Here is a 26626-nt window from a genome sequence, read left to right as displayed (position 1 = left end):
TAATATATCACTCTATAAGAAGTATAAGTTTTTCTGGGTGTTCAAATTCTATCACTTTCTTATGCGTTTATATAGGAAACAAAAGGAAAAAAGAGGTAATTCTTGATTATATGTATTTGATTTTGTACTTGCATATGATGTCCTTTATATTCATTATGTTCCTTTGGTGAGATACATATATACTATCTGAATTAAGATTTCTTTATTCTCTTATATGTAAAGGTTTCATTGTCCAATAGATAAACAATGTCTTGTATGCAAAATTTACCAAAGTGATGCAAAATGTATATTATGTTCATGTTCTTTCTTTTTCTTGTATTGCCTCAATACAAATCTTTGATTAAAAAAAAAAAAAAAAAACCATGAACATCAGGAAGATTAGCAATCTTTCTGTGGAACAAAAACTTAAAGGGCAGAAATCTGCCCCTTCAGAGAACTGGCAGATAGACCCCTATATTAAGACCATCCTGCAAAAACTGCTAAATCCTAGGAATTCTGAAAGAATGCCAGGAAAAAATCATGATCTATACCACAAGAAATAAAGGCCTTCCAGACTTTGTGATAGATTTTCCTAGTTACAGGCTTACGAGCCTGAATCAAGGTTTCAATCAGAGAAACCCCTAAGTAAGGACTAAGCATTCAATTTCCATGCCATCAAGTTCAGAGACTTCAGATCCGGATGGAAAAAAGGACCTAGGGACAGAAGGGCTGATCACAGAGGAAGAGACCAAGGGGGGCAACTGGACATCTAAACCAGACCCGCATACCAAATCCTGTGAGGCCAAGCTAGGGAAATAAAGATTACGGACGACTTCTATAGCTTTATCTTGGAAATTACTCTGGGATAAAGAACCAGAGGTGGAAACAGATAAGCAGGCTGAAAATACCAAGGAACTACTAGAACATCCACTAACTCTGCAAGAATCCCTGGACCTCACAAAGTACCTGGTGAGTTGGTTGTTCAAATGAGATGCCTTCAGATCTAATTTGTGGAGAACTACAAGATCCACAATATGATTGAACACTCCTGGTGAAGAGACCACTCCCCTGGATATAGAGACTGACAACTGAGAAAGTCTGCCTCTCATTTGTTCACTCCTGGAATTATGAATTGTAGAGACTAGAAAAGAATTGGCTTCTGCACATGAGAGAATCCGAGACATCTCCATCATTGCCAGGGAACTGCGAGTTTCCTCCTGATGGTTGATACCATGCGCTCCCTCCACCTTCCGTTTGAGGATGCCCCACAGATGCTCAATAGGGTTAAGGTCTGGAGACATGCTTGGCCAGTCCATCACCTTTAACGTCAGCTCCTTTAGCAAGTTAGTGGTCATCTTGGAGGTGTGTTAGGGGTCATTATCATATTGGAATACTGCCCTGCGGCCCAGTCTCCGAAGGGAGTGGATCATGCTCTGCTTCAGTATGTCACAGTACATGTTGGCATTCATGGTTCCCTCAATGAACTGTAGCTCCCCAGTGCCGGCAGCACTGATGCAAGCCCAGACCATGACACTCCCACCACCACGCTTGACTGTAGGCAAGACACACTTGTCTTTGTACGCCACACACGCTTGACACCATCTAAACCAAATAAGTTTATCTTGGTCTTGTTGGACCACAGGTCATGGTTCCAGTAATCTATGTCCTTAGTCTGCTTGTCTTCAGCAAATTGTTTGCAGGCTTTCTTGTGCATTATCTTTAGAAGAAGAGGCTTCCTTCTGGGACGACAGCCATGCAGACCAATTTGATGCAGTGTGTGGCGTATGGTCTGAGCACTGACAGACTGACCCCCCCCCCCACCCATTCAACCTCTGCAGCAATGCTGGCAGCACTCAAATATCTATTTCCCAAAGACAACCTCTGGATAGGACGCTGAGCATGTGCACTCAACCTCTTTGGTCGACCATGGCGAGGACTGTTCTGAGTGGAACCTGTCCTGTGAAACCGCTGTATGGTCTTGTCCACCGTGCTACAGCTCAGTTTCAGGGTCTTGGCAATCTTCTTATAGCCTAGGCTATCTTTATGTAGAGCAATAATTCTTTGCCATGAGATGCCTTGTTGAACTTCCAGTGACCAGTATGAGAGAGTGTGAGAGCGATAACACCAAAATTAACACACCTGCTCCCCATTCCCACCTGAGACTTTATAACACTAACAAGTCACATGACACCAGAGAGGGAAAATGGCTAAATGGGCACAATTTGGACATTTCCACTTAGGGGTGTACTGACTTTTGTTGCCAACGGTTTAGATATTAATGGATGTATGTTGAGCTATTTTGAGGGGACAGCAAATTTGCACTGTTATACAGGCTGTACACTCACTACTTTACATTGTAGCAAAGTGTCATTTCTTCAGTGTTGCCATATGAAAAGATTTAATAAAATATTTACAAAAATGTGAGGGGTGTACTCACTTTTGTGAGATACTGTAAGCTACTGCTGTGACATTGTCTGTCTGGAAACAGAGATGAGACTATCTTTTTAACAGAGGCTTGAAGGGCTCTGAAAAGTGTACAGAGTTCTGGAACACTAATTGGTAACCTCATCTCCCGAGGAACCCAAACTCCCTGTGCTGTCAGAGTCCCCCAAACAGGTCCCCAGCCTGAGAGACTTGCATCTGTAGTGATCATAGTCCAGGTAGGATGAGCAAAAGAAGCCCCCTGAACAGGGGCGTATTATGGCCTAGGCCAACAAGGCCCGTGCTTAGGGCGGCAGATTTGGGAGGGCGGCAGATTTGGGAGAGCGGCAAGCACCATTCACCAAAGGCTTGCTTGATTACCCCAGGCGCGAAATTGAAAGGAGTGGACTGAAGAGACTGAGACGGCAACGCATATTCAAGGTAAAAGTCCCCCACTGACACCAATGCTTATTGTTTTTTCAGTCTCTCAAAACAAATTAGTGGCTGCAGCAAGTCGGTTAGTTTATGTTTATGGTACCGTTATGGCTATGCAAAATCATCACGAGAAATAGAGTCGGTGTCAGATCAGTCAGTGACGTGCACTGACTCAAACTGTAAGCCGCAGATTGCAGAACCATAAGAAAAAAATGAGTGGCTCCCGGTCCCACCTCCAGCAAAGGGAAGAAGTGAGAAACTATAGAAAGTTAAATGAAGCGTTTATTCAAGTACAGACTGTACTTGAATAAACGCTTAATTTTAACTTTATATCAACAGTGACCAGGTGCAGGGTCCCATCTTGCTGCAGTCCTTCCCCTCAGCATTCTCTGCTTACTGGACTGGTAGTGTGACACTGTGCCTACTATCAGCACAGCGCGAGAAAAAGAGCCGGTCTTAGATCAGTCAGTGTATGTACTCTCTCTGTAATCAAACTGTAAGCCGCAGCAGTGCAGCACCATAAGAAAAAAAATTAGTGGCTCCCGGAAGAAACTATGTAAGGTTAAAAGGAAGCGTTTATTTAAGTACAGACTGTACTTGAATAAACGCTTCCTTTTAACTTTATATAGTTTAATTCTTCTTCCCTTTGCTGGAGGCGGGACCGGGAGCAACTCAGTTTTTTCTTATGGTGCTGTGGCTTACAGTTTGATTACAGAGAGTACACTGATCTGAGACTGGCTCTTTTTCTCGTGCTGTGCCAATAGGCACAGTGTCACAGTCACTACCAGTCCAGTAAGCAGAGAATGCTGAGGGGAAGGACTGCAGCAAGATGGGACCCTGCGCCTGGTGATTGATAGATCCACATCCACTAGCTGCTGCTGAACTCCTGAGTGGAAAAGTCTTCTCTTATACAAGGAGCCGAATGTCTACCATCCAGCCAGACAAGCTACTAACTCTTTACTCTACTGATAAGCTGGGGCCTGTGGCCCATGAGGCATATTTAAATACATAGCCCTGCCTGCCCCTTATAGTACCTGCTACTACTTACCTAAACATCTGTGGCTTGTTTGTATACCGAACAATCAATTTATTCATTGCTGTAAATCAATCAGTACATATGGATTTTCAGCCTCAAAAGGGATTTGTGCACTAAAAAGAGGCTTGCAGCATACTATATAAATATAAATAAGTATGCTGCAAGCCTCTTTTTAGTGCACAAATCACTTTTAAGGCAGAGAGTATACAAACAAACAAAAGATATATTATATAGCCTTCCTCCATTTAAAAAAAAAAAGGGACAGACAGTGCATTTAACTAATGCTGCAGACACTTTTTTTTATTTTTTGTTGTATCTCTTTATTAGTAATTAAAAATATGCTGTGTCCCTGCACTAGTTATTTTATTTATCTCTCCTTCCCTCCTCTCCCTCCCTCCTCTCTCCCCATCCTCTCTTCTCCCTCCCTCCTCTCCCTTCTCCCTCCCTCCTCTCCCTCCTCTCCCTCCTCTCTCCTTCCCCTCCCTCCTCTCCCTCCTCTCTCCTTCCTCTCTCTCTCTCCCTCATCTCCCTCCCCGTCCTCCTCTCTCTTCTCCCTCCCTCCTCTCCGATCTACCTCCTCTCTCCTCTCCCTCCTCCCCTCTCACTCCTTCCCTCCTCTCCTCACTCCTTCCCTCCTCTCCTCTCCCTCCCTTCTCTCCCCCCTTATCTCCCTCCCTTCCTTCTTTCCCTTTAAATTTACTTTGTTTATGAATAAAATAAAAACAATAATAAATTTACACCTTGACCCAAAAAATATTAATGTAAAAAAAAGCTTAAAACATGTGGGGTGGGGGGGGCAGCAGAATCTTAAATACCTAGGGCAGCACAAAACCTAAATACTCCCCTGCCCCTGAATAATAAACTGATTATCCTGCCACCAAGTAAGAGACTGTGCTGGGATCCAAAAATATAATTTGAGAATGCCGAGTATAATCACTGCACCACTGACACAGCATACAAAGCTGGAAAAGCCTTATGTGAAATTGAGCAAATGGAATTGCATCTGAGGCTGCAATCATGGATACATAGGACTTCCATAGACAGAGCCACTGAAGGAATCAAGAGAGACTGAAGGTTCAGACAAGTTGACACATTCTTTAACCTTCTCTGCTTGGTTAGGGAAAGACTCATGGATACTGAGTCTATTTGGAAACCCAAGAAAGTTACCTTTGTCTGAGGAACCAAAGAACTCTTTGGAAAATTGATCCTCCAACCATGCTGTTGAAGAAAAAGAAGAGAGAGAGAGAGAGAGAGAGAGAGAGAGAGAGAGAGAAAGAGAAAAAGAGAAAAAGAGAAAAAGAGAGAAAGAGAAAAAGAGAGAAAGAGAAAAAGAGAGAAAGAGAGAAAGAGAGAAAGAGAGAAAGAGAGAAAGAGAGAAAGAGAGAAAGAGAGAAAGAGAGTTGGTGTGAGGTACTACTAAAGGAAAATATGGAGCTTGAACCAAGATGTTGTCCAGGTATGGAAACACTGCAATACCCTGAAACCTGATAACACACAAAAGGTCACCCAGAACCTTTGTGAATAATTTGGAGCTGTAGCCATACCAAATGGCAACTAACTAAAAATGCTTGTCCAGAAAGGCAAGCCTCAGAAACTGGAAATTATCTCTGTGAATGGGAACATAAAAGGTAAGCATCCTTTAAATCTATTGTAGACATAAACCGACTTTGCTGAACAAAAGGCAGAATAATCTGGAAAGTTTACATTCTGAAAAATGGAATCCTTATAATCCTGTTCAGAGCCTTTAGATCTAGAACTGGTCTTAAAGTACCCTCCTTCTTTGGAACAATGAAGAGATTTGTGTATAATCCCAACCCCTGTTCCTGTAAAGGAACTGGAACAATCACTCCCATATCTCCCATATGGAACAATCACTCCCATATCTTCCAGATATGCGACAAGACTGAAGAAAATCTTGAGATTTTACAGGATTAGAAAAAACCTTCTTCTAGGAGGCCTTGTTTTGAATCCTATTCAATATGCCTGAGAAACAATATTCAAAAACCAGGTATATAGAACAGACTGAAACTAAGCCTCTTGATAGAGGCTTAATCTGCCCCTTACCAGAACTCCTGGATCGGGGACTACATCTTCATGCAGTTTTGGTAGTAGAGATAGATTTCTTGACTTGTTGAAGTTAGCTCATTTTGATCTCACAGAGTAATACCAACATTATAATTAACATGACAGAGGATCTGAGTAACACAGATGAAGTAAATGACTTTTACTCACTAACTTCTATGGAAAATTTAGATATATTGAAGCAGGATTTTGAAAACATTTTCTCTGAGATAAATCTGATTAACCCTCTAGGAGACAAATTCCTACAAATGGAACATTTGATGATAAAAGAAATGAAATTAAAATGGGATAAATGGACTATTGAATGGTACCTTTATGGTCGAAGATAAAGACTTTATAGATCGGTGGAACAATTCTTTATCAGAGTGCTCCTTTAAATTGATGTCTTACATCATTGAGTTTAAAGATATACAAATACTGAAAGTCAGAGAGCAAATCACCATTCTTTAATCTGAATTAGACTTGTGTACCTTAGAGAGCAAGTATAAAGATTTTGATTTAATGTTAAAGGAAAAAATAGCCACACTTAAAAAAGAATTAACTCAAATAAAACATACCAAATATATGAGAGATCAGGCAGATTATAATTCAGGAAAGGTTTACATATGGCAAAAGAAAATAAGAGGTAGATCAAGGACTAGGGGTTACAGATACAACAAAAGTAAGGGACATGGTAGTAACACTAGCATTGGAACAGATTCAGGAGAGGACTGTCATTCAGAACCAGAGAATGGTATGAGCAGTACACCAAAACCTATTTTAAAACATACAATGCCCAGAAAAACAGTGGCCTTTTCTAGCACGTCCATAGAGGGACAAAAGATCACTAAATCTAATGTAAAAAACAAGTATTCAACACCTATTGACCATATTGATCATGTAGTCAACCTAGTACCTGAACAGTCAGAAATAGACCAGGTTTTTCAGGTACCTCCAATTAATCCCACAAGAGGAAAAGGAGGGGGGTGTCAAGAGGAAGCACCACACAACACAATCAATACCAATTGAGAAAGGGACGAGGACAGAACAAATATGTACAATGAATAACAATGAAAAAACTTGTACTGCTAATGTGAGTAACTTAAGTGATTATGTGCTTAGTAACATTGAAAAGAAAGTTCTTGGCTATGGTCTAGGGTTTGTACCCACAACAAAGTTTAATTTGTTTCAAACCCTAGTAGATGTAAATAAATTTATTAGGTAACTTACTTTAAAAAAAAAAATTTCATCTTCTCAGACACAGGACTCTAGTGCAGTAATGACAAACATCCTTTGTCCTAATAATCATAATATATCAAGAGACATCAGCCTGACCTTTGACGAACTGACAGATATACAAAGTTTGACAGAATTGGACTTTGAGAGTAACATTAGGGAAAGAGTGATGGACTCACATATAGGATTCAAGCCAAAATCAGTTTTTTTATCCCATTCACTCGAGAGGTGAGATTTTGGTAAATTACCAAAAAAGAAATGAGTCAGATTTATTGAGTCTGTCACTCCAACCTAGAAAGATTGCCAGTAATCTTACTAAAGATGGAAAGTTGGCACTTCATTGCCTTAAAAGTAATCCAGATTTGGAAATCAAAACAGCTGATAAGGGCGGGAGTGTGGTTGTTTGGTAAAAGTCCTTATATATCGATGAGATAATGAGACAACTTAATAACAGGGATGACTATGCCCTGTTAAGCCACAACCCCACAAATGCATTTAAAGTTAAATTAAAATCACTACTGGAAAAAAGACCGGCTGCAGGACATCTAGACCAAGACACCTTTAATTTTCTATATGTTCAACAACCTATTTTTCCAATTTTTCATGTTCTTCCAAAAGTTCATAAATCCCTAATAGAAGATAAGGAAACGTCCCATAGTCTCTGGGATCGGTTCACTCTGTGAAAAATTATCAGAGTGGATGGATAGTATTCTCCAACCCCTGGTCCTGAAACTCCCAAGTTATCTAAGAGATACTAAGCAGGTACTGACAAATTCTGGTGTGATACAAGTGACAGTTGGCTAACAGTGGATGTGGTCTCGCTATACTCCACCATTCCACATCAAGTGGGTTCAAGAGCAATTTAATATTTTCTGACCAACTGTGCGGATTATACACCGGATTTTGTCAACTATTTGGTTGAGACAACCCAATTTCTATTGACTCACAATTTTTTTAGTTTTCAAGATAATTTCTATCTCCAAATCCGTGGGACTGCCATGGGGGCAAAATTTGCCCCATCATAAGCTAATTTGACCATGGGATGGTGGGAGTCCCTGTTTGTATATGGAGATAGAATCCCCTTTACCGAGGACAACCGTACTTACCACCAGTATAGACGATCTTCTTTTTTGGTCAGGTGACTGCCGAAAAATTGGAGATTTCATGTCGTATCTTAATGACAATCCTTTTGGTCTCAAATTTACCCATGAGTTTAATGACCAAAGAATTAACTATTTGGACATTACTTAAGTGTTCAATCATAGCTTGGGTAAGGTTGAAACCACAATCTATAGGAAACCCATATCCACCAATACCCTCCAGCAAAACGTAATTGCAGCAACCAAACTGATTTTGAGATTCAGAGTAAAGATTTGACTACCAGATGTTTGAATAGGGCATACACCTTAGATGTAATTCATAAGGCCAAACTAGAGGTTGATGGTATTAGTAGAGAATGATCTTGAAAAAGCCTTTTCGCAAGGCAAAACGCGTCAATTGGATGCCAGTGTTTGTTACAGGAGCTTAGATTCAATACGAGCCGCCACTCTGCGCAGAGTAAATAAAAAACGCTGATACCCCATGAGGGCTTACTTGCACTTTCCCCCAGCCTGAAGGACTCCCATTGGTCAGTTGGCCACAGGTGACGTGGAAGCAGCGGAGACCAACAAAGACTACCAAACTCCCAACTGTGGATTACACGAGACGTGGTGGCGTCCGAAAATGATAACGAGTACCTAAGGTGAGATACAACAGCACACAAGAAAGGCCTAACTATCACTCCAGTAATACACGGATAAGTTTCCTTCACCCGCAACAAGTGGGAGACCTGGGTAGCAAGAATCAGTTTCCCAGATCTGTACTGAAGGAAGGTGTGTGCCTTTTTTGATCCATGGTGCATTACATTGCAGAAACAGGGTTGGACATTGCTTAAATAGTGACTTTTGGATGCCAGTGTTTGTTACAGGAGCTTAGATTCAATATGAGCCGCCACTCTGCGCAGAGTAAATAAAAAACGCAGATACCCGTGAGGGCTTACTTGCACTTTCCCCGGCCTGAAGGACTCCCATTGGTCAGTTGGCCACAGGTGACGTGGAAGCAGCGGAGACCAACAAAGACTACCAAACTCCCAACTGTGGATTACACGAGACGTGGTGGCGTCCGAAAAGGATAACGAGTACCTAAGGTGAGATACAACAGCACACAAGAAAGGCCTAACTATCACTCCAGTAATACACGGATAAGTTTCCTTCACCTGCAACAAGTGGGAGACCTGGGTAGCAAGTATCAGTTTGCCAGATCTGTACTGAAGGAAGGTGTGTACCTTTTTTGATCCATGGTGCATTATACTGCAGAAACAGGGTTGGACATTGCTTAAATAGTGACTTTATCCTATATATACGGTGTGAGACTGGGCACTCAAATAACATTTTTTAAATATATCGCTTTAGCTCATTATTAAGCTTAGTATCTGCAGTATTTAGCCAAACGTAGGGGCTTTATAATTATACACATACTATTTTTTACTCATCGTTTTAGTAATAGATATTTATTAGTGACCGGTCACTTTTGCATTTATGTATATTTTATGAAGTTATTTGTATATTTTATGAAGTTATATGTATATTTTAAGAAGTCATAATTTAATGTGCTAATTAAATATCATTTGTATTAGATACCCTTTTCCCTTTCTTTTTTCTTATTGACTGATTCTTCTTGCTCCAGTAGCGCTGTTCCAAATCTTTTTATCTGTATATATTAACCCCTTAACGACTACTAGGGAGAGTTGTGATTTTGGAATAGCCTGAAGTATCTTTTGGGTTGCGTTGTGGAATACCCCCTTTTCTAACTCGGTATTAGTAGAGAAACCCTGCTTAGGGATAAACCGAAAAGGTAATCATTCCAAACAATCACCTGACAAAGCAAGTTTTGTTACACAATTTTCTTCTGAATACCATCAGATCTGTAACATTGTGAGAAGGCATTTCCCCATGCTGTCAGCCGATGATGGCCTTCAAAATGTGGTTAAACAAGGTTGTAATTTTTCATATCGTAAGGGCACCACAATAGGTAATATTCTTTCTCCAAATGAATTGAATAGTGACAGGCCAACTAGTTCATGGCTACAGGTCAAAGGTATGCATAAGTGTGGCTATAGCCACTGCATACCATGCAGTTTTGGGTGTATGACCAAAACCTTTGAATCAAATATCACCGATAAACAATATACCTTGGTTGGATGTGCCAATTGTAGATCCAAAAATGTAGTTTATATGATTTGGTGCACTTGTAACAACAAACAGTACATTGGTTGCACCACACGCGAAGTCAGTGAGCGAGTCAGGGAAAATCTTTCTGACACGAAAAGACTTAAAGAGACACTGAACCCAATATTTTTCTTTAATAATTCAGATAGAGCATGCAATTTTATGCAACTTTCTATTTTTTCTATAATTTACTCCTATTATCAAATTTTCTTCATTCTCTTGATATATTTATTTAAAATGCAAGAATGTAAGTTTAGATGCCGGCCCATTTTTGGTGAACAACTTGGGTTGTTCTTGCTGATTGGTGGATAAATTTATCCACCAATGAACAAGTGCTTTCCAGGGTCCTGAACCAAACAAATAACTTAGATGCCTTCTATTTCAAATAAAAATAGCAAGAGGACGAAGAAAAATTGATAATAGGAGTAAATTAGAAAGTTGCTTAAAATTGCATGCTCTATCTGAATCATGAAAGAAAAAAAATTGGGTTCAGTGTCCCTTTAATGGTTGCTCAGAATTGGCTAATCACTTTATTTCGAAGCATAACAATGTTAACACCACGCTTAAGTGGATGGTGATTTCCCAAATGGGTGGGGGGCAGGCAATATCAACAAATTGCTCTTTAACCGTGAAGCCTTTAAGATTTTTACCATGGATACACGTATACCAAAAGGTTTCAAATCATCTTTTGATCTGATCTAACAGCAAAATGTGAGCTTCCTCCCACTGAACAATCCAAGTCACCTCCTACATGGCTAAGGAACCCCTAGTTCCTCCCTAATGGTTGATATAAACCCTTGAGCTGATATTGTCCGACTGGAACCAAGCTAGGGACGACTGAGGTCAAGTCATCAGAGCATTGCAAATTGCTCTCAACTCCAAGATGTTTAAAGAGGAGAGCAGACACTTCCAAGTGCATAATCCTTAAACAAGACCCAGACAGCTTACCAGCCCAGCAGGTTGGCATCCGTGGTCACATCACCCAGGAATATCTCCAGAAGCACGCACCCAGAGATAGATACTACTGAAAAAATACTACGTAAGAAAGTCTCTTGTCATCTGATCTAAATCTATCCTTCAAGACAGATCCAAAAGTTCTCCATGTCATGGAAAATAGCAAATGGAATGATGTCCATGGAAAACCATCAGACCAATTCCCTCCATACACAGGGTAACAGAAAAGTGAAGAAATATCAACTGCAGCTAAATCCAAACTCCCACCCTCCTGGTTGCAAGATGGCTAAGCTATCCACTGGCCACTAGAGCTTACTGTTGGCCGGACAGAAGACTGCAGAGTGGGGAAAAGGAATAAATCCTTGATTTTCTGACCTCTGAAAGACATCTCCTAGATAAAGAATCAAATAAGGTCCAAGCATACCGCACATGGTGTTCCCAGGCGGTCTCCCATCCAGGTACTGACCAGACCTGACCCTGCATAATTTCCAAGATCAAACAAAATTGGGTGCATTCAGGGTATGGTGGCGGTAGTCCCAAATAATTTACCCTTGTGGATAGAACAAGGTAACTCTTCTCAAGATTAATTTCCCATCCCCAGAAAAGAAGATTGGACAAGATCTCTTAAAAGAGAGTTAGCTCGAAGTCAGGATGATACCTGAACTATATATTGTCCAGAAAAACACACTTGCAATATCCCAAGACCTGAAGGTCTGACTGGGATGGTGCAAACTAAGGCCTAGATTTAGAGTTTGGCGGTAGCCGTGAAAACCAGCGTTAGAGGCTCCTAACGCTGGTTTTAGGCTACCTCCGGTATTTGGAGTCACTCAAAAAAGGGTCTAACGCTCACTTTTCAGCCGCGACTTTTCCATACCGCAGATCCCCTTACGTAAATTGCGTATCCTATCTTTTCAATGGGATTTTTCTAACTCCGGTATTTAGAGTCGTGTCTGAAGTGAGCGTTAGAAATCTAACGACAAAACTCCAGCCGCAGAAAAAAGTCAGTAGTTAAGAGCTTTCTGGGCTAACGCCGGTTCATAAAGCTCTTAACTACTGTACTCTAAAGTACACTAACACCCATAAACTACCTATGTACCCCTAAACCGAGGTCCCCCCACATCGCCGCAACTCGATTACATTTTTTAACCCCTAATCTGCCGACCGCCACCTACGTTATCCTTATGTACCCCTAATCTGCTGCCCCTAACACCGCCGACCCCTATATTATATTTATTAACCCCTAATCTGCCCCCCACAACGTCGCCGCCAGCTACCTACACTTATTAAGCCCTAATCTGCCGTCCGCACGCCGCCGCCAGCTACATTATCCCTATGTACCCCTAATCTGCTGCCCCTAACACCGCCGACCCCTATATTATATTTATTAACCCCTAACCAGCCCTCCCTAACATCGCCGACACCTAACTTCAATTATTAACCCCTAATCTGCCGACCGAATCTCGCCGCTATTCTAATAAATGTATTAACCCCTAAAGCTAAGTCTAACCCTAACACTAACACCCCCCTAAGTTAAATATAATTTGAATCTAACGAAATTAATTCACTCTTATTAAATAAATTATTCCTATTTAAAGCTAAATACTTACCTGTAAAATAAATCCTAATATAGCTACAACATAAATTATAATTATATTATAGCTATTTTAGGATTAATATTTATTTTACAGGTAACTTTGTATTTATTTTAACCAGGTACAATAGCTATTAAATAGTTAAGAACTATTTAATAGCTAAAATAGTTAAAATAATTACAAATTTACCTGTAAAATAAATCCTAACCTAAGTTACAATTAAACCTAACACTACACTATCAATAAATTAATTAAATAAAATACCTACAATTACCTACAATTAAACCTAACACTACACTATCAATAAATAAATTAAATACAATACCTGCAAATAACTACAATGAAATAAACTAACTAAAGTACAAAAAATAAAAAAGAACTAAGTTACAAAAAATAAAAAAATATTTACAAACATAAGAAAAATATTACAACAATTTTAAACTAATTACACCTACTCTAAGCCCCCTAATAAAAAAATGCCCTACCCTATTCTAAATTACTAAAGTTCAAAGCTCTTTTACCTTACCAGCCCTGAACAGGGCCCTTTGCGGGGCATGCCCCAAGAAGTTCAGCTCTTTTGCCTGTAAAAAAAACCATACAATACACCCCCCCCAACATTACAACCCACCACCCACATACCCCTAATCTAACCCAAACCCCCCTTAAATAAACCTAACACTAAGCCCCTGAAGATCATCCTACCTTGTCTTCACCATACCAGGTTCACCGATCCGTCCTGGCTCCAAAATCTTCATCCAACCCAAGCGGGGGCTGGCGATCCATCTTCCGGCGGCTGAAGAGGTCCAGAAGAGGCTCCAAAGTCTTCATCCTATCCGGGAAGAAGAGTAGATCCGGACCGGCAACCATCATCTTCCAAGCGGCATCTTCTATCTTCATCCGATGAGGACCGGCTCCATCCTGAAGACCTCCACCACGGACCCATCTTCATCCGGCGACGTCCAACTGAAGACTGACGGTTCCTTTAAGGGACGTCATCCAAGATGACGTCCCTCGAATTCTGATTGGCTGATAGGATTCTATCAGCCAATCGGAATTAAGGTAGGAATATTCTGATTGGCTGATGGAATCAGCCAATCAGAATCAAGATCAATCCGATTGGCTGATCCAATCAGCCAATCAGATTGAGCTCGCATTCTATTGGCTGATCGGAACAGCCAATAGAATGCGAGCTCAATCTGATTGGCTGATTGGATCAGCCAATCAGATTGATCTTGATTCTGATTGGCTGATTCCATCAGCCAATCAGAATATTCCTACCTTAATTCTGATTAGCTGATAGAATCCTATCAGCCAATCGGAATTTGAGGGACGCCATCTTGGATGACGTCCCTTAAAGGAACCGTCATTCTTCAGTTGGACGTCGCCGGATGAAGATGGGTCCGCGGTGGAGGTCTTCAGGATGGAGCCGGTCCTCATCGGATGAAGATAGAAGATGCAGCTTGGAAGATGATGGTTGCCGGTCCGGATCTACTCCTCTTCCCGGATAGGATGAAGACTTTGGAGCCTCTTCTGGACCTCTTCAGCCGCCGGAAGATGGATCGCCAGCCCCCGCTTGGGTTGGATGAAGATTTTGGAGCCAGGACGGATCGGTGAACCTGGCATGGTGAAGACAAGGTAGGATGATCTTCAGGGGCTTAGTGTTAGGTTTATTTAAGGGGGGTTTGGGTTAGATTAGGGGTATGTGGGTGGTGGGTTGTAATGTTGGGGGGGGTATTGTATGTTTTTTTTTACAGGCAAAAGAGCTGAACTTCTTGGGGCATGCCCCGCAAAGGGCCCTGTTCAGGGCTGGTAAGGTAAAAGAGCTTTGAACTTTAGTAATTTAGAATAGGGTAGGGCATTTTTTATTTTGGGGGGGCTTTGTTATTTTATTAGGGGGCTTAGAGTAGGTGTAATTAGTTTAAAATTGTTTTAAGATTTTCCTTATGTTTGTAAATATTTTTTTATTTTTTGTAACTTAGTTCTTTTTTATTTTTTGTACTTTAGTTAGTTTATTTCATTGTAGTTATTTGTAGATATTGTATTTAATTAATGTATTGATAGTGTAGTGTTAGGTTTAATTCTAGGTAATTGTAGATATTTTATTTAATTAATTTAATGATAGTGTAGTGTTAGGTTTAATTGTAACTTAGGTTAGGATTTATTTTACAGGTAATTTTGTTATTATTTTAACTAGGTAACTATTAAATAGTTATTAACTATTTAATAGCTATTGTACCTGGTTAAAATAATTACAAAGTTACCTGTAAAATAAATATTAATCCTAAAATAGCTATAATATAATTATAATTTATAGTGTAGCTATATTAGGATTTATTTTACAGGTAAGTATTTAGCTTTAAATAGGAATAATTTATTTAATAAGAGATAATTAATTTCGTTAGATGTAAATTATATTTAACTTAGGGGGTGTTAGGGTTAGGGTTAGACTTAGCTTTAGGGGTTAATACATTTATTAGAATAGTGGTGAGCTCCAGTCGGCAGATTAGGGGTTAATAATTGAAGTTAGGTGTCGGCGATGTTAGGGAGGGCAGATTAGGGGTTAATACTATTTATTATAGGGTTAGTGAGGCGGATTAAGGGTTAATAACTTTATTATAGTAGCGCTCAGGTCCGGTCAGCAGATTAGGGGTTAATAAGTGTAGGCGACGTTGTGGGGGGCAGATTAGGGGTTAATAAATATAACAAAAATCTATGCTATTTCCCTCCTGTAACAGAGGAAGAAGTCTCTGCACTCCTATCCTCGGCTCATCTCACAACCTGCCCACTTGACCCTATTCCTTCACGACTTACCCCTACCCTAACTCATCTCTTTAACCAATCTCTCACTGCTGGCACATTTCCTGACACATTCAAGCATGTGTCAATCATACCAATCCTAAAAAAGCCCTCGCTTGACCCCTCCACGCCTTCTAACTATCGACCGGTCTCCTTACTTCCCTTTGCTTCAAAATTATTGGAACGACTAGTCTATAATTGGCTAACTCAATATCTCACAACTAACTCCTTACTTGATCCACTACAATCTGGTTTCCGCCATAAACACTCAACAGAAACCGCTCTTGCTAAAGTAACAAATGACCTGTTATCAGCTAAAGCAAAAGGCCATTACTCCTTACTAATTCTTCTTGACCTGTCCGCAGCTTTTGACACAGTTGACCATCCTCTCCTCCTAAAAATACTACATTCATTTGGCATCCGAGACACAGCCCTCTCCTGGTTTGCATCATATCTTTCAAACCGCTCGTTTTTAGTTTCCTTTAACAACATATCTTGTGATCCTATGCCTCTCTCAGTTGGAGTACCGCAAGGCTCTGTCTTGGGTCCCTTGCTTTTCTCTCTTTATACATCCTGCCTTGGAAAACTTATAGCCTCCTTTGGATTCCAGTACCACCTATATTCTGATGATACCCAAATCTATCTTTCCTCTCCTGATATCTCTCCCTCTTTACTCAACCAGATTTCTGACTGCCTCTCTGCAATTTTCTCTTGGATGTCTTCACACTACCTCCAACTCAATCTGTCCAAAACTGAGCTGCTTCTTATCCCCCCCTCTTCGAGACATCAGACACCTGACATTTCTCTGATGGTTGGAGACTCTATTCTCAACACCTCACCCCAGGTCCGCTGCCTTGGGGTCACACTAGACTCAGAACTCACATTCAACCAACATAAACGCTTACCAAATCCTGCCGTTCACACCTACGCAACATTTCCAGAATCCGTCCCTTCCTTACTCAAAAAACTACAAAAATACTTATTCATTCCCTCATCCTGTCACGCATTGATTATTGCAATCTACTCTTAAATGGCCTTCCAAAACACCGCCTCTCCTCCCTCCAATCTATTATGAATGCTTCTGCTAGACTCATCCACCTAAGTCGACGATCTACATCAGCTTCTCCGCTCTGCCAGTCTCTACACTGGCTCCCCATACACTCCAGAATACAAAAGTATTAGCCCTAACCTACAAAGCACTCAACAGTCTAACTCCCAAATATATTTCCTCTCTCATCGTGAAATACTCCCCATCCCGTCCTCTTCGATCAACCTCTGACCTACGTCTCTACACTCCTGTTATCTCTACATCCCACTCCCGCCTCCAATACTTCGCACGTGCTGCTCCTGTCCTCTGGAACTCTCTACCCTGCTCCATCAGACTGTCTCCAACCTTGTATAGCTTCAAACGATCCTTGAAAACCCACCTATTCAGAGAGGCTTACCATCTCTCCTCCATCCCGCATCCGAACCAAGCTAATACATGTACATGAACTGCCTGACTCACTGCTGCAAATACAACCGATGTAACAAGCTACCCCAACCTTATGTCTCTGCACCCTAAACCTATAGGCTGTGAGCTCTCCGGAGCAGGGCCCTCTTCCTCCTGTGCTAGATTTGTTTAGTCTTGTTATGTTTTGTATTGTATCACAAATCTTTGTCATTGTATACCCCTATCATTGTACCCAGCGCTACGGAATTTGGCGGCACTATACAAATAAATGATAATAATAATAATAATAATAATCTGATTAAAAGTAGAAAGTTTCCTTCTACTAAAGACACTGTGCATTTCAAGAGAGATAGCGACCGGAAATCCTAAAAAGGACGTGAGACAGGGAGAAATATCCCCAGATTCTCTATAACAATCCTGTGAACAGCATGTCTAGAACCCTTCCAGAGAGGAAAGAAAAATATGGAACTGATAAAGTTCACAAAACTCAGAAGGAAAGACAAAGATATGGATCAGTGTCATCCAGTCAGCCAAGACTTTCTGACAAGACGCTTTGAAGCAAACAACTGAAGGATACCACTTCAGTAACAGATAAAAGAATTATACTGTCCAGATCTGAGATTTCAGCCTCAGAAACTACCAACAAATCCTCCTCACTAACTTGGAAAAAGGCAAATCTGCGTAGCAGCATGTGGAGCAGAAACCCTCTTATCTGAGACTTAAAATGTCCTCTTGCCTTTCCCCTGAAGTAAAGGAAAACAGACCAAGCCACAGATACCACAGAAGATACCTGAGCTTGCAACTTCTGTAAGCAAATACACTCCTCCAGGAGATTGAGAGGAACCACAGGGCACTGCATGTGATGCCATATAGGCTTGGGACATAAAAGGAGAAAGCTGTGGCAGTGCGAAATCAGAGGTACAGAAAAAATAAATTGGAAATGAACAACAAAATATAAGCAATTTCTATATCTTGGCCCATACCCTGGGTAATGATTACCAGTGAGAGCCCCTCTCCGGAGAGGCGTGGACAGAGTTATCCATTCCCATCATTTACTATATAAGCTTGTAGTAGGACACCACCCCTTCCTCCTCCTAGAAATGTCCAGCCAATAACAGGTGAACCAAGCAAGGGTAACCCAGGGTATGGGCCAAGATATAGATATTGCTTATATTTTGTTGTTAATTTCCAATTATCTTGGCCCCCTGGTAATACTTACCAGTGAGAGAATACAAAGCAGAATAAAAGAAAGGGTGGGAAAGATATAAAAATATTGATACCAAAAAATCTATAAAGATGAAACTGAAGACAAAATCTTTCAACCAAACCTAGCAGAAGCTGCAAGGCAAACAACAAGTTTGAAACATTGAGACAAAAGTTCCCTATTTTCTCTAAGCCATATAGAATATCTGTACAACCAAACCAAAGATGGTAGGTCCAGAAGGAATCTGACAAGAATATAATGAGCCCTCTGGAACGTGCTCATTCTATAACTTATTTGAACACAAAATAACTTAAATAAACCAAATAAAGATGGTAGACCTTACAAATGTCTACCCAAAATGAGGACTTTTTAACAAACCAATGAGAAAAAACAGCTACAAAAGGAATTGAGTCCTCTAGCATAAAACTTAACATATCACAACCAAGAGGTTAACAATTAGTTAATTTGATACCCCTGCTTATCAGAACTGAAGGAAGGAAAAAAGAATGTCAGAGACAACATTGATAACAGCTCTCAAGATTATTCTATCATTATAAAATAATAAGGTATGACAGTACCACATAAAGTAACTAAAATTCTAAACATATTCTCTGGAAAAATGGTTTCAACGAGAGACCAGGTAGAAACAAAACTAAGGATCAAAAAGTAAGAACCCAGGATAAAATTGTAAAATTCAAAGTAAATTGGGTATGAACCAAGACTTGAAAAGATTGCATAACCAGATCTAAAGCCTCAGGCTTTGGAGCACAAGCATCTTATAAAACTACCAAAACTTTTTAATTAACTTGAGATATAGTCTTATTTGCAGAATGCCAACAGAAAGAAGAATATCTGCTATGAAAGCATTATATGTAACCATCCAAAAGGAAAAACAGATCAAGAATTAAAAAATACAAAAAGGTGTAAGTTTACAAGAGTGCAAACAAAACATTAAGGCAAAAAAATAAATTGCAGGTAACAGACACTTTCAGCAGCCAAGTCTTAAATCTAAAAACTCTAATAATATCTATGGGAGTTTGTCGACCTTAGCACTTGTCCCCACATTCGCCTCCAGGCCTCCACAACAGAATAGAAACAGACATGTTAAATAATCAGCTGACCTGTGTCACAAAAATAAGGAAAATCAGATCTAGTATTTCCCCATCAGAGGCAGAATCAGGTGATTCAGAAAAGCTTCCACCATAAATCTGCCCAATATACACTTTACAAAGTTTCTTGTCTTGCTAGCAAGGATTAGCACAAAGGGAACAAATGGGCATAGGCTGGGCTGTATCACTGAGAAAAAAGCATAACCAGCCATAAATAAATAAATAGTATGTACATAAGGCATTCAAGATACACACATAAAAAACAAATTATACCTTATAGTTGCCCCTAATTCCACCTGGGCTGTAACGGCTTGAGGCTGGAGCTGAGACTAATCTTTCTCATCCTCCAAGTTAATGCTGAACACATAACGAAATATATTAAGCCCTAGAAGCTTATAAAACAATTTATTCCCTTTTTCTTATAAAGTACTTTTGTGCTAAAAGCGAGTGCTATAGCACTTACCAGAATGAAGATACCGGTTCACAAAACTGAAAGGAGGTCTCAGTACTTTCATGGGGAAGAAGTAGAAATGCTCTCTGTTAAAGGCCATGCCGAGGCTTTGGAGGAATCGCACGCGCAATCATGACAGCACTCAGACGTGGCATCACAGTAACATGGCGGCACCCGCAAGGAAACCATAAGGAACGGTATTCCCACCGCCTATCACCATATCTGTGACCGCGATCACAGAAACCATGGCGCCAGACAGCTGGAAGAATCATCAACTCAAATATGCAGCTAAGTAAGCCATATGCACAAAGGGAAAAAAATCTTGCAGCCCAGAAGGTAGAAACGAAGAGGGACTGCTAGCCCTGTCCACATAGCAGGCTGGACAGAACTAGGAGGAGGAAGGGGGTGGTGTCCTACTACAAGCTTATATAGTAAATTAGGGGAGTGGATAACTCTGTCCACGCCCCTCAGGAGAGGGGGTCTCACTGGTAAGTATTACCAGGGGGCCAAGATAAATGTTTAAACCAATTCTTAGTTGAGAAAGCCTTCCACACAACGTCAGCATCAGTAGAAGTAATTATACTGCCTGAATCCAAATTTTCACCCAAAGAATCTTCACCCTCAGACTTCTGAGAGGAAATACTTTGATTAGCCACTTCAGGATTAGAAATCTTACTTACTGTTTCTTTAAATTTGCTTTTGCGTTTTCCCTGCAACATGGGAAAAAGCAGACAGCGCCTCAGATAGCGCAGACGATACCTGGGCAGCAATATCTTACAAAATAACTACAGACGGAGCATGAGAGGAAATGCAGGGCGCTGCATGTGCAGATGAATAGGATTGGGACGGTTGAAGAGAAAGCTGCAGCACATCTGAAACAGGAGGCTCCTGAACAGCATCCGCCTTAGCTAATGATGGCTCAGGGTTAAAAAGTCTATTTCTATAAGATAAAGTTCTTTCAATACATGAAAAACAAAAAGGTACTGGGGGTTCCACCTGGGCATCAAAACATAAGCTACAGGTAACATCCTGCACAGCCTCTGGATCCATAAAACAAAAAGAAGCAATTTAAAAAAAATAAAAACTTTCTTTTTTTTTATCTTTTAACAAAGGATATAATACAGCACCAAAAAAACGATCTTAAATAAATGATTCCTTTAAATTTTCCAAATCAAGAAAACATACCCCAGGCAACACTACACCTCAGCAGAATTACTGAGGTGCCCTACCTGTCCTGCAACCCGCAGCAAACTGAGGGGAAAAAAACGATCCCGTTTACAATTCGGATTTCCAGAGAAGCAAAAAAAAAAAAAAATTTAAAACAACTTTCTTGAAAATCAGGCTTAAAAACAAACAATAAAACCCCCCCAAAACAGTGCATAATCTGTTACTAAAAACGAATCCTCACTGAGCCATTAAAAAAATAACTGCTCACACTAACAGTGTCTGCAAAAACAGCCATAAAACCTGCACCCTGACAAGAATAAAAAAACGTCCCTGAAGCGTTACAGCTGGATAAGTGCCAAATATTTCCCTGCTACATAGAAAAATAAAACTGGCACTTACCTCAATATTTATCTGTCCGGCAGCAGGACAGCTCACCTGGTTTGAGAGGATGCCATCCCTCACATGGACCTGTGGAAATACAGAAAGACTGAGTAAACTTACTCAGGCTATCTAAATAGGGCAGCAAAATGTTTTTGGAAAACGCAGTGAGGATTGTACCCCACAAGTTCCCAATTGCTTAAAAGCCACCATTGCCCTACTGAAGAGACTGGCATGGGATAAGGCTAGACCCTTTAGAAAGATCAGAGCAAACCTACTCTGCTTTAAAATAACTTCACCTCCTCCTTGCACCGTAGGCAAAGAGAATTACTGGAGGTTATGGGTAAGAAAAGTGACATATATAGCAGCTTTGCTGTGGTGCTCTTTGCCTCCTTCTGCTGACCAGGAGTGATATTCCCACTAGTTATTGATGATTCTGTGGACTCACCATATCTTAGGAAAGAAATATACATTACACAAAATAAAAAACTAAATAATCCAAAATAAAAAGGAATTACACCTAATCTAACAGCCCTATCAAAATAAAAAAAACCTAGCCTACAATAAACTACCAATGGCCCTTAAAAGGGCCTTTTGTGGGACATTGCCCCAAAGATATCAGCCCTATTACCTGTAAAAAAAAACACAAAGACCCCCCCAACATTAAAACCCACCACCCAACCAACCCCCCAAAATAAAAAACCTAAGATACACATTGCCTTGAAAAGGCCATTTGTATGGGCATTGCCCTTAGAAGGGCATTTAGCTCTTTTACAGTTTTACTGCCCAGACCCTAAACTAAAAAATAAAACCCACCCAATAAATCCTTAAAAAAAAGCCTAACACTAAACCCCCTGATGATCCACTTAGTTTTTGAAGTCCCGCTTGAACGATCTTCATCCCGGAGTTGAAGTCCTTATCCAGGCGGAGAGAAGTCTTTATCCAGACGGCCTCTTCAATCTTCATCCCAGCGGCGACCTCCTGATCCAAGCAGCTAGAAGTCTTTATCCAGACGGCCTCTTCAATCTTCATCCAGGCGCATCTTCTATCTTGATCCCAGAGGCGTGGAGCGGGTCCATCCTGAAGACATCCGGCGCAGCGCATCCTCTTCATACGGTCACCACCGTACACTAAATCTTCAATGCAAGGGACGCCATCCAAGATGGCGTCCCTTGCATTCCTATTGGCTGAAAAATTTGAATCAGCCAATAGGAATTGAAACAGCCAATAGGAATGAATCAGCCAATAGGAATGAGAGTGGCTTAAATCTTATTGGCTGATTTGAACAGCCAATAGTATTTAAGCAGCTCTCATTCTATTGGCTGATTCATCATCCAATAGAATTAGAGCTGCTTAAATCCTATTGGCTGATTTGAACAGCCAATAGGATTTTAGCAGCTCTAATTCCTATTGGCTGATTCAAAATTTTCAGCCAATAGGAATGCAAGGGACGCCATCTTGGATGGCGTCCTTTGCATTGAAGATTCAGTCTGCGGCAGTGACCATATGAGTGGATGCTCCAGGCTGGATGTTTTCAGGATGGACTCGCTCTGCGCCTCCGGGATCAAGATAGAAGATGCCACCTGGATAAAGATTGAAGAGGCCGCCTGGATGAAGACTTCTCGCCGCCTGGATTAGGACTTCAACTCCGGGATGAAGATCGTTCAAGCGGGATTTCAAAAACTGTAAGTGGATCGTCAGGGGGTTATTGTTAGGCTTTTTTAAGAGTTTATTGGGTGGGTTTAAATTTTTTAGTTTAGGATCTGGGCAGTAAAAGAGCTAAATGCCCTTTTAAGGGCAATGCCCATACAAATGCCCTTTTCAGGGCAATGGGTAGCTTAGGTTTTTTAGAATTAGGTTTTTTATTTTAGGGGGGTGTGTTGGGTGGTGGGTTTTACTGTGGGGGCGTCTTTGTGGGGTTTTTTTTACAGGTAAAAGAGCGGATATCTTTGGGGCAATGCTCCACAAAAGGCCTTTTTAAGGGCCATTGGTAGTTTATTGTAGGCTAGGTTTTTTTTTTATTTTGGGTGGGCTTTTTTATTTTGATAGGGCTATTAGATTAGGTGTAATTCTTTTATTTTGTATAATTTCGGTTTTTATTTTTGTAATTTAGTGTGTTCTTTTTTGTAATTTAGTATTTTTGTAATTAGATACTTTGTCATTTTTAGAGTAATGTTAGGATTTTTTTTTAATGTGTAGTTAAGTTTAATTTAATTGGTAGTTTAATTTTAGTTTAATAATTATATTAGTTTAAATTTAGTTTTTTTTAATTTGACAGGTAAATTTTAATTTAATTTAAGATAGGGAAATTGTAATTTTAATATAAAGTTAGGGGGTTGTTAGGTTTAGGGGTAAATAGTTTAATTTAGTTTATTTCGATGTGGGGGCTTTCGGTTTAGAGGTTAATAGGTTTAGTATAGTGGCGCCGGTGTAGGGCTTAATAACTTTAGTATGGGGGCGATGTGGGCGGACGGCAGATTAGGGGTTAATAATATTTAAATAGAGTTTGCGATGCAGGAGGGCGGTGGTTTAGGGGTTAATAATTTTATTATAGTGGCGACGATGTCGGGGAGCGGCGGAATAGGGGTTAATATTTTTTTAAAGTGGTGGCGACATCGGGAGCGGCAGATAAGGGGTTAATAAATTTATTATAGTGTTTGCGATGCAGGAGGGCCTTGGTTATGGGGTTAATAGGTAGTTTATGGGTATTAGTGTACTTTTTAACACATTAGTTATGAGTTTTATGTTATAGCTTTGTAGCGTAAAACTCTTAACTACTGACTTTAGATGGCGGTACAGATCTTGTAATTTTAGGCTGTAACGCTCATTTTTTAGCCTCACTGCAAAACTCGGCGCTATGGGAATCCCATGAAAAAAATGTAATTTTTAGGAGTGTGGGACTAACGTTGCGGTACAGGCTAAAAGGCTTGCGGTACACCTATACCGACAAGACTTGTAATGGCTGCGTTAGGGAAAATTATGTGTTATGGGCCACAATGCTGCTATTTGACTCATAACTCAAAACTCGTAATCTAGTTGTCTGTTTTTTGGTATTTTTTGTTGAAAAGCATCCCTAGGTAGACTCAGGAGCTGGCTGCCATTTAGTGGCTAAATATTTATGCCTCTTGTCATTGGCTTACCGATGTGTTTAACTAGTTCCCAGTAGTGCATTGCTGCTCCATCAACATACCAAGAGAATGCAGTAAAATTGTTTACAGAAAGTTGTTAAAAAATATATTCTCTATCTGAATCAGAAAAGAAAAATTTTGAGTTTCATGTCCCTTTAACTATCTTTCAAAAAAACACATAGAAAGACTTGAGCTGTGTATAAACAGATACCTTTCAAGTTTTGAGACCACTTAATGTCCCATTCCTGATGTTCTTTGTAATAACAGTGTAAGAGAATAATACTGAAAAGCTAAGGCTATAGTGAAATCATCCCAAAATAGAATCCTGTTGGACAGATGTCAAGTTAAAATTAGTGGAATTAATTTATGTTCGAGTGATTACAAACAATATCAACACTAAAAATTAGACGAAGAATGAAATGTGTCTCCTAGACAAATGACAATATTAGCTTTAGTGAGAGCTTCTTACGGACATATATACATATGGAAAAACCAGCTGTGATATTAACACAGTCCTATCAAATGCTGAACGATCATTACTTACTCTACAAGTATCTTCTTACGTCTTCGTCTGTTCTCTGTTGGATGATGGTGGTATGTCCCATAGTCAAACAAAGAATCCATAGGGGCTTTCTTTGGTCCTGGAACAACTTGAGACTCGTAAATAGTAGACTCTAAAAGATCCATGGGGTTGGGCATCCCTTTCTTAAAAGCCCCTTGAAACCTTATTCTAAGGTTTTGCTTAGTGTCTCCATGGACTGTAGGAGGTCGGGTAACTTCAGTGGGTGGTGTCCCCTCCTCATTCTCAAACAAGTTTGCCAGGGAGGACAGTGGAAATGTATCATTATGAGCAGAGTCATCAGCTTGAGAGTCTTCAATATCCACTGAGACACCATGCTTGAGGTGGTGTTGTGAAGGATCAGCCATTTTGTATGCTTGGTGATTCTAAAAGAAATAACACATTATAAAGGAAAAATAAATTTCAGGTCTAAAGAAAGGGTCAGTAAACCTAAAATATACATGTAATGCATTGTAAACACAGCAGTACAGGCGTGTTAAAGGTCTCCTGTCACTTATTAAAAAACAAATGTTAAATATATTTTAGCAATGTACTGTTTATATATGTGCTGGTGTGCACACTGCATTATTAAAATCTATGGACAGGCAGTGAGGCAGTACAGCCAATCAAATGTGATGACAGCTCGCACAAGCAGAGAGGGGGAAAAGGAGTAATAGAAGAAAAGGTGCTTAAAGTGATATGAAACCTACTTTTTTTTCTTTCATGATTCAGATAGGGCATATCATTTTAACCAACTTTCTAATTTACTTTTATAATCAAATGTGCTTTGTTCTCTTGGTATTCTTAGTTGAAAGCTAAACCTTAGTAGGTGCATATGCTAATGTCTAAGCCCTTCAAGGCTGCCTCTTATCTAAATGCATTTGAGAGTTTTTCACAGCTAGAGGGAGTTAGTTTGTGCGTTTCATATTAAATAACATTGTGCTCACACATGTGGAGTCATTTAAGAGTCAGCACTAATTGCCTGAAATGTAAGTGTCAAAAGATCTGAGCTAAGGAGGCAGTCTGCAGAAGCTTAGATACAAGGTAATTACAGAGGTATAAAGTATATTAATAAAACAGTGTTGGTCATGCAAAACTGGGGAATTGTAAATATAGGGATAATCTATCTTTTTAATAACATTTTTGGTGTTTACCATGCCTTTAAAGGGACAGCCAACACCAGCATTTTTGTTGTTTAAAAAGACAGATAATCCCTTTATTACCCATTCCCTAGTTTTGCATAACTAACACAGTTATAAAAATACAAGTTTTACCTCTGTGATTACCTTGTATCTAAGCCTCTGCAAAATGCCCTCTTATTTCAGTTCTTTTGACAGACTTGCATTTAGCCAATTAGTGCTCACTCCAGGGTAACTTCACGTGCATGAGCTCAATGTTATC

At 40.1% G+C, this 26626-nt stretch overlaps 1 protein-coding gene across 1 annotated transcript in view; it reads right to left on the bottom strand.

Moving 5' to 3' along the window:
- TRPV4 (transient receptor potential cation channel subfamily V member 4) overlaps nucleotides 1–26626 on the bottom strand; it is a 305278-nt gene that overhangs the window by 192140 nt on the left and 86512 nt on the right. Inside the window, exon 2 of the mRNA XM_053702109.1 lies at nucleotides 25211–25611. Within this exon, the coding sequence (XP_053558084.1) occupies nucleotides 25211–25593 (383 nt within the window). The 5' untranslated portion in view covers nucleotides 25594–25611. The remainder of the gene's footprint in view (nucleotides 1–25210; nucleotides 25612–26626) is intronic.

The sequence above is a fragment of the Bombina bombina genome, chromosome 2, assembly GCF_027579735.1.
Source record: "Bombina bombina isolate aBomBom1 chromosome 2, aBomBom1.pri, whole genome shotgun sequence".
Lineage (NCBI taxonomy): Eukaryota > Metazoa > Chordata > Amphibia > Anura > Bombinatoridae > Bombina > Bombina bombina.
The sequence above is the reverse complement of the archived record's forward strand: the minus strand, read 5'-3'. Positions and strand labels throughout refer to the sequence as shown.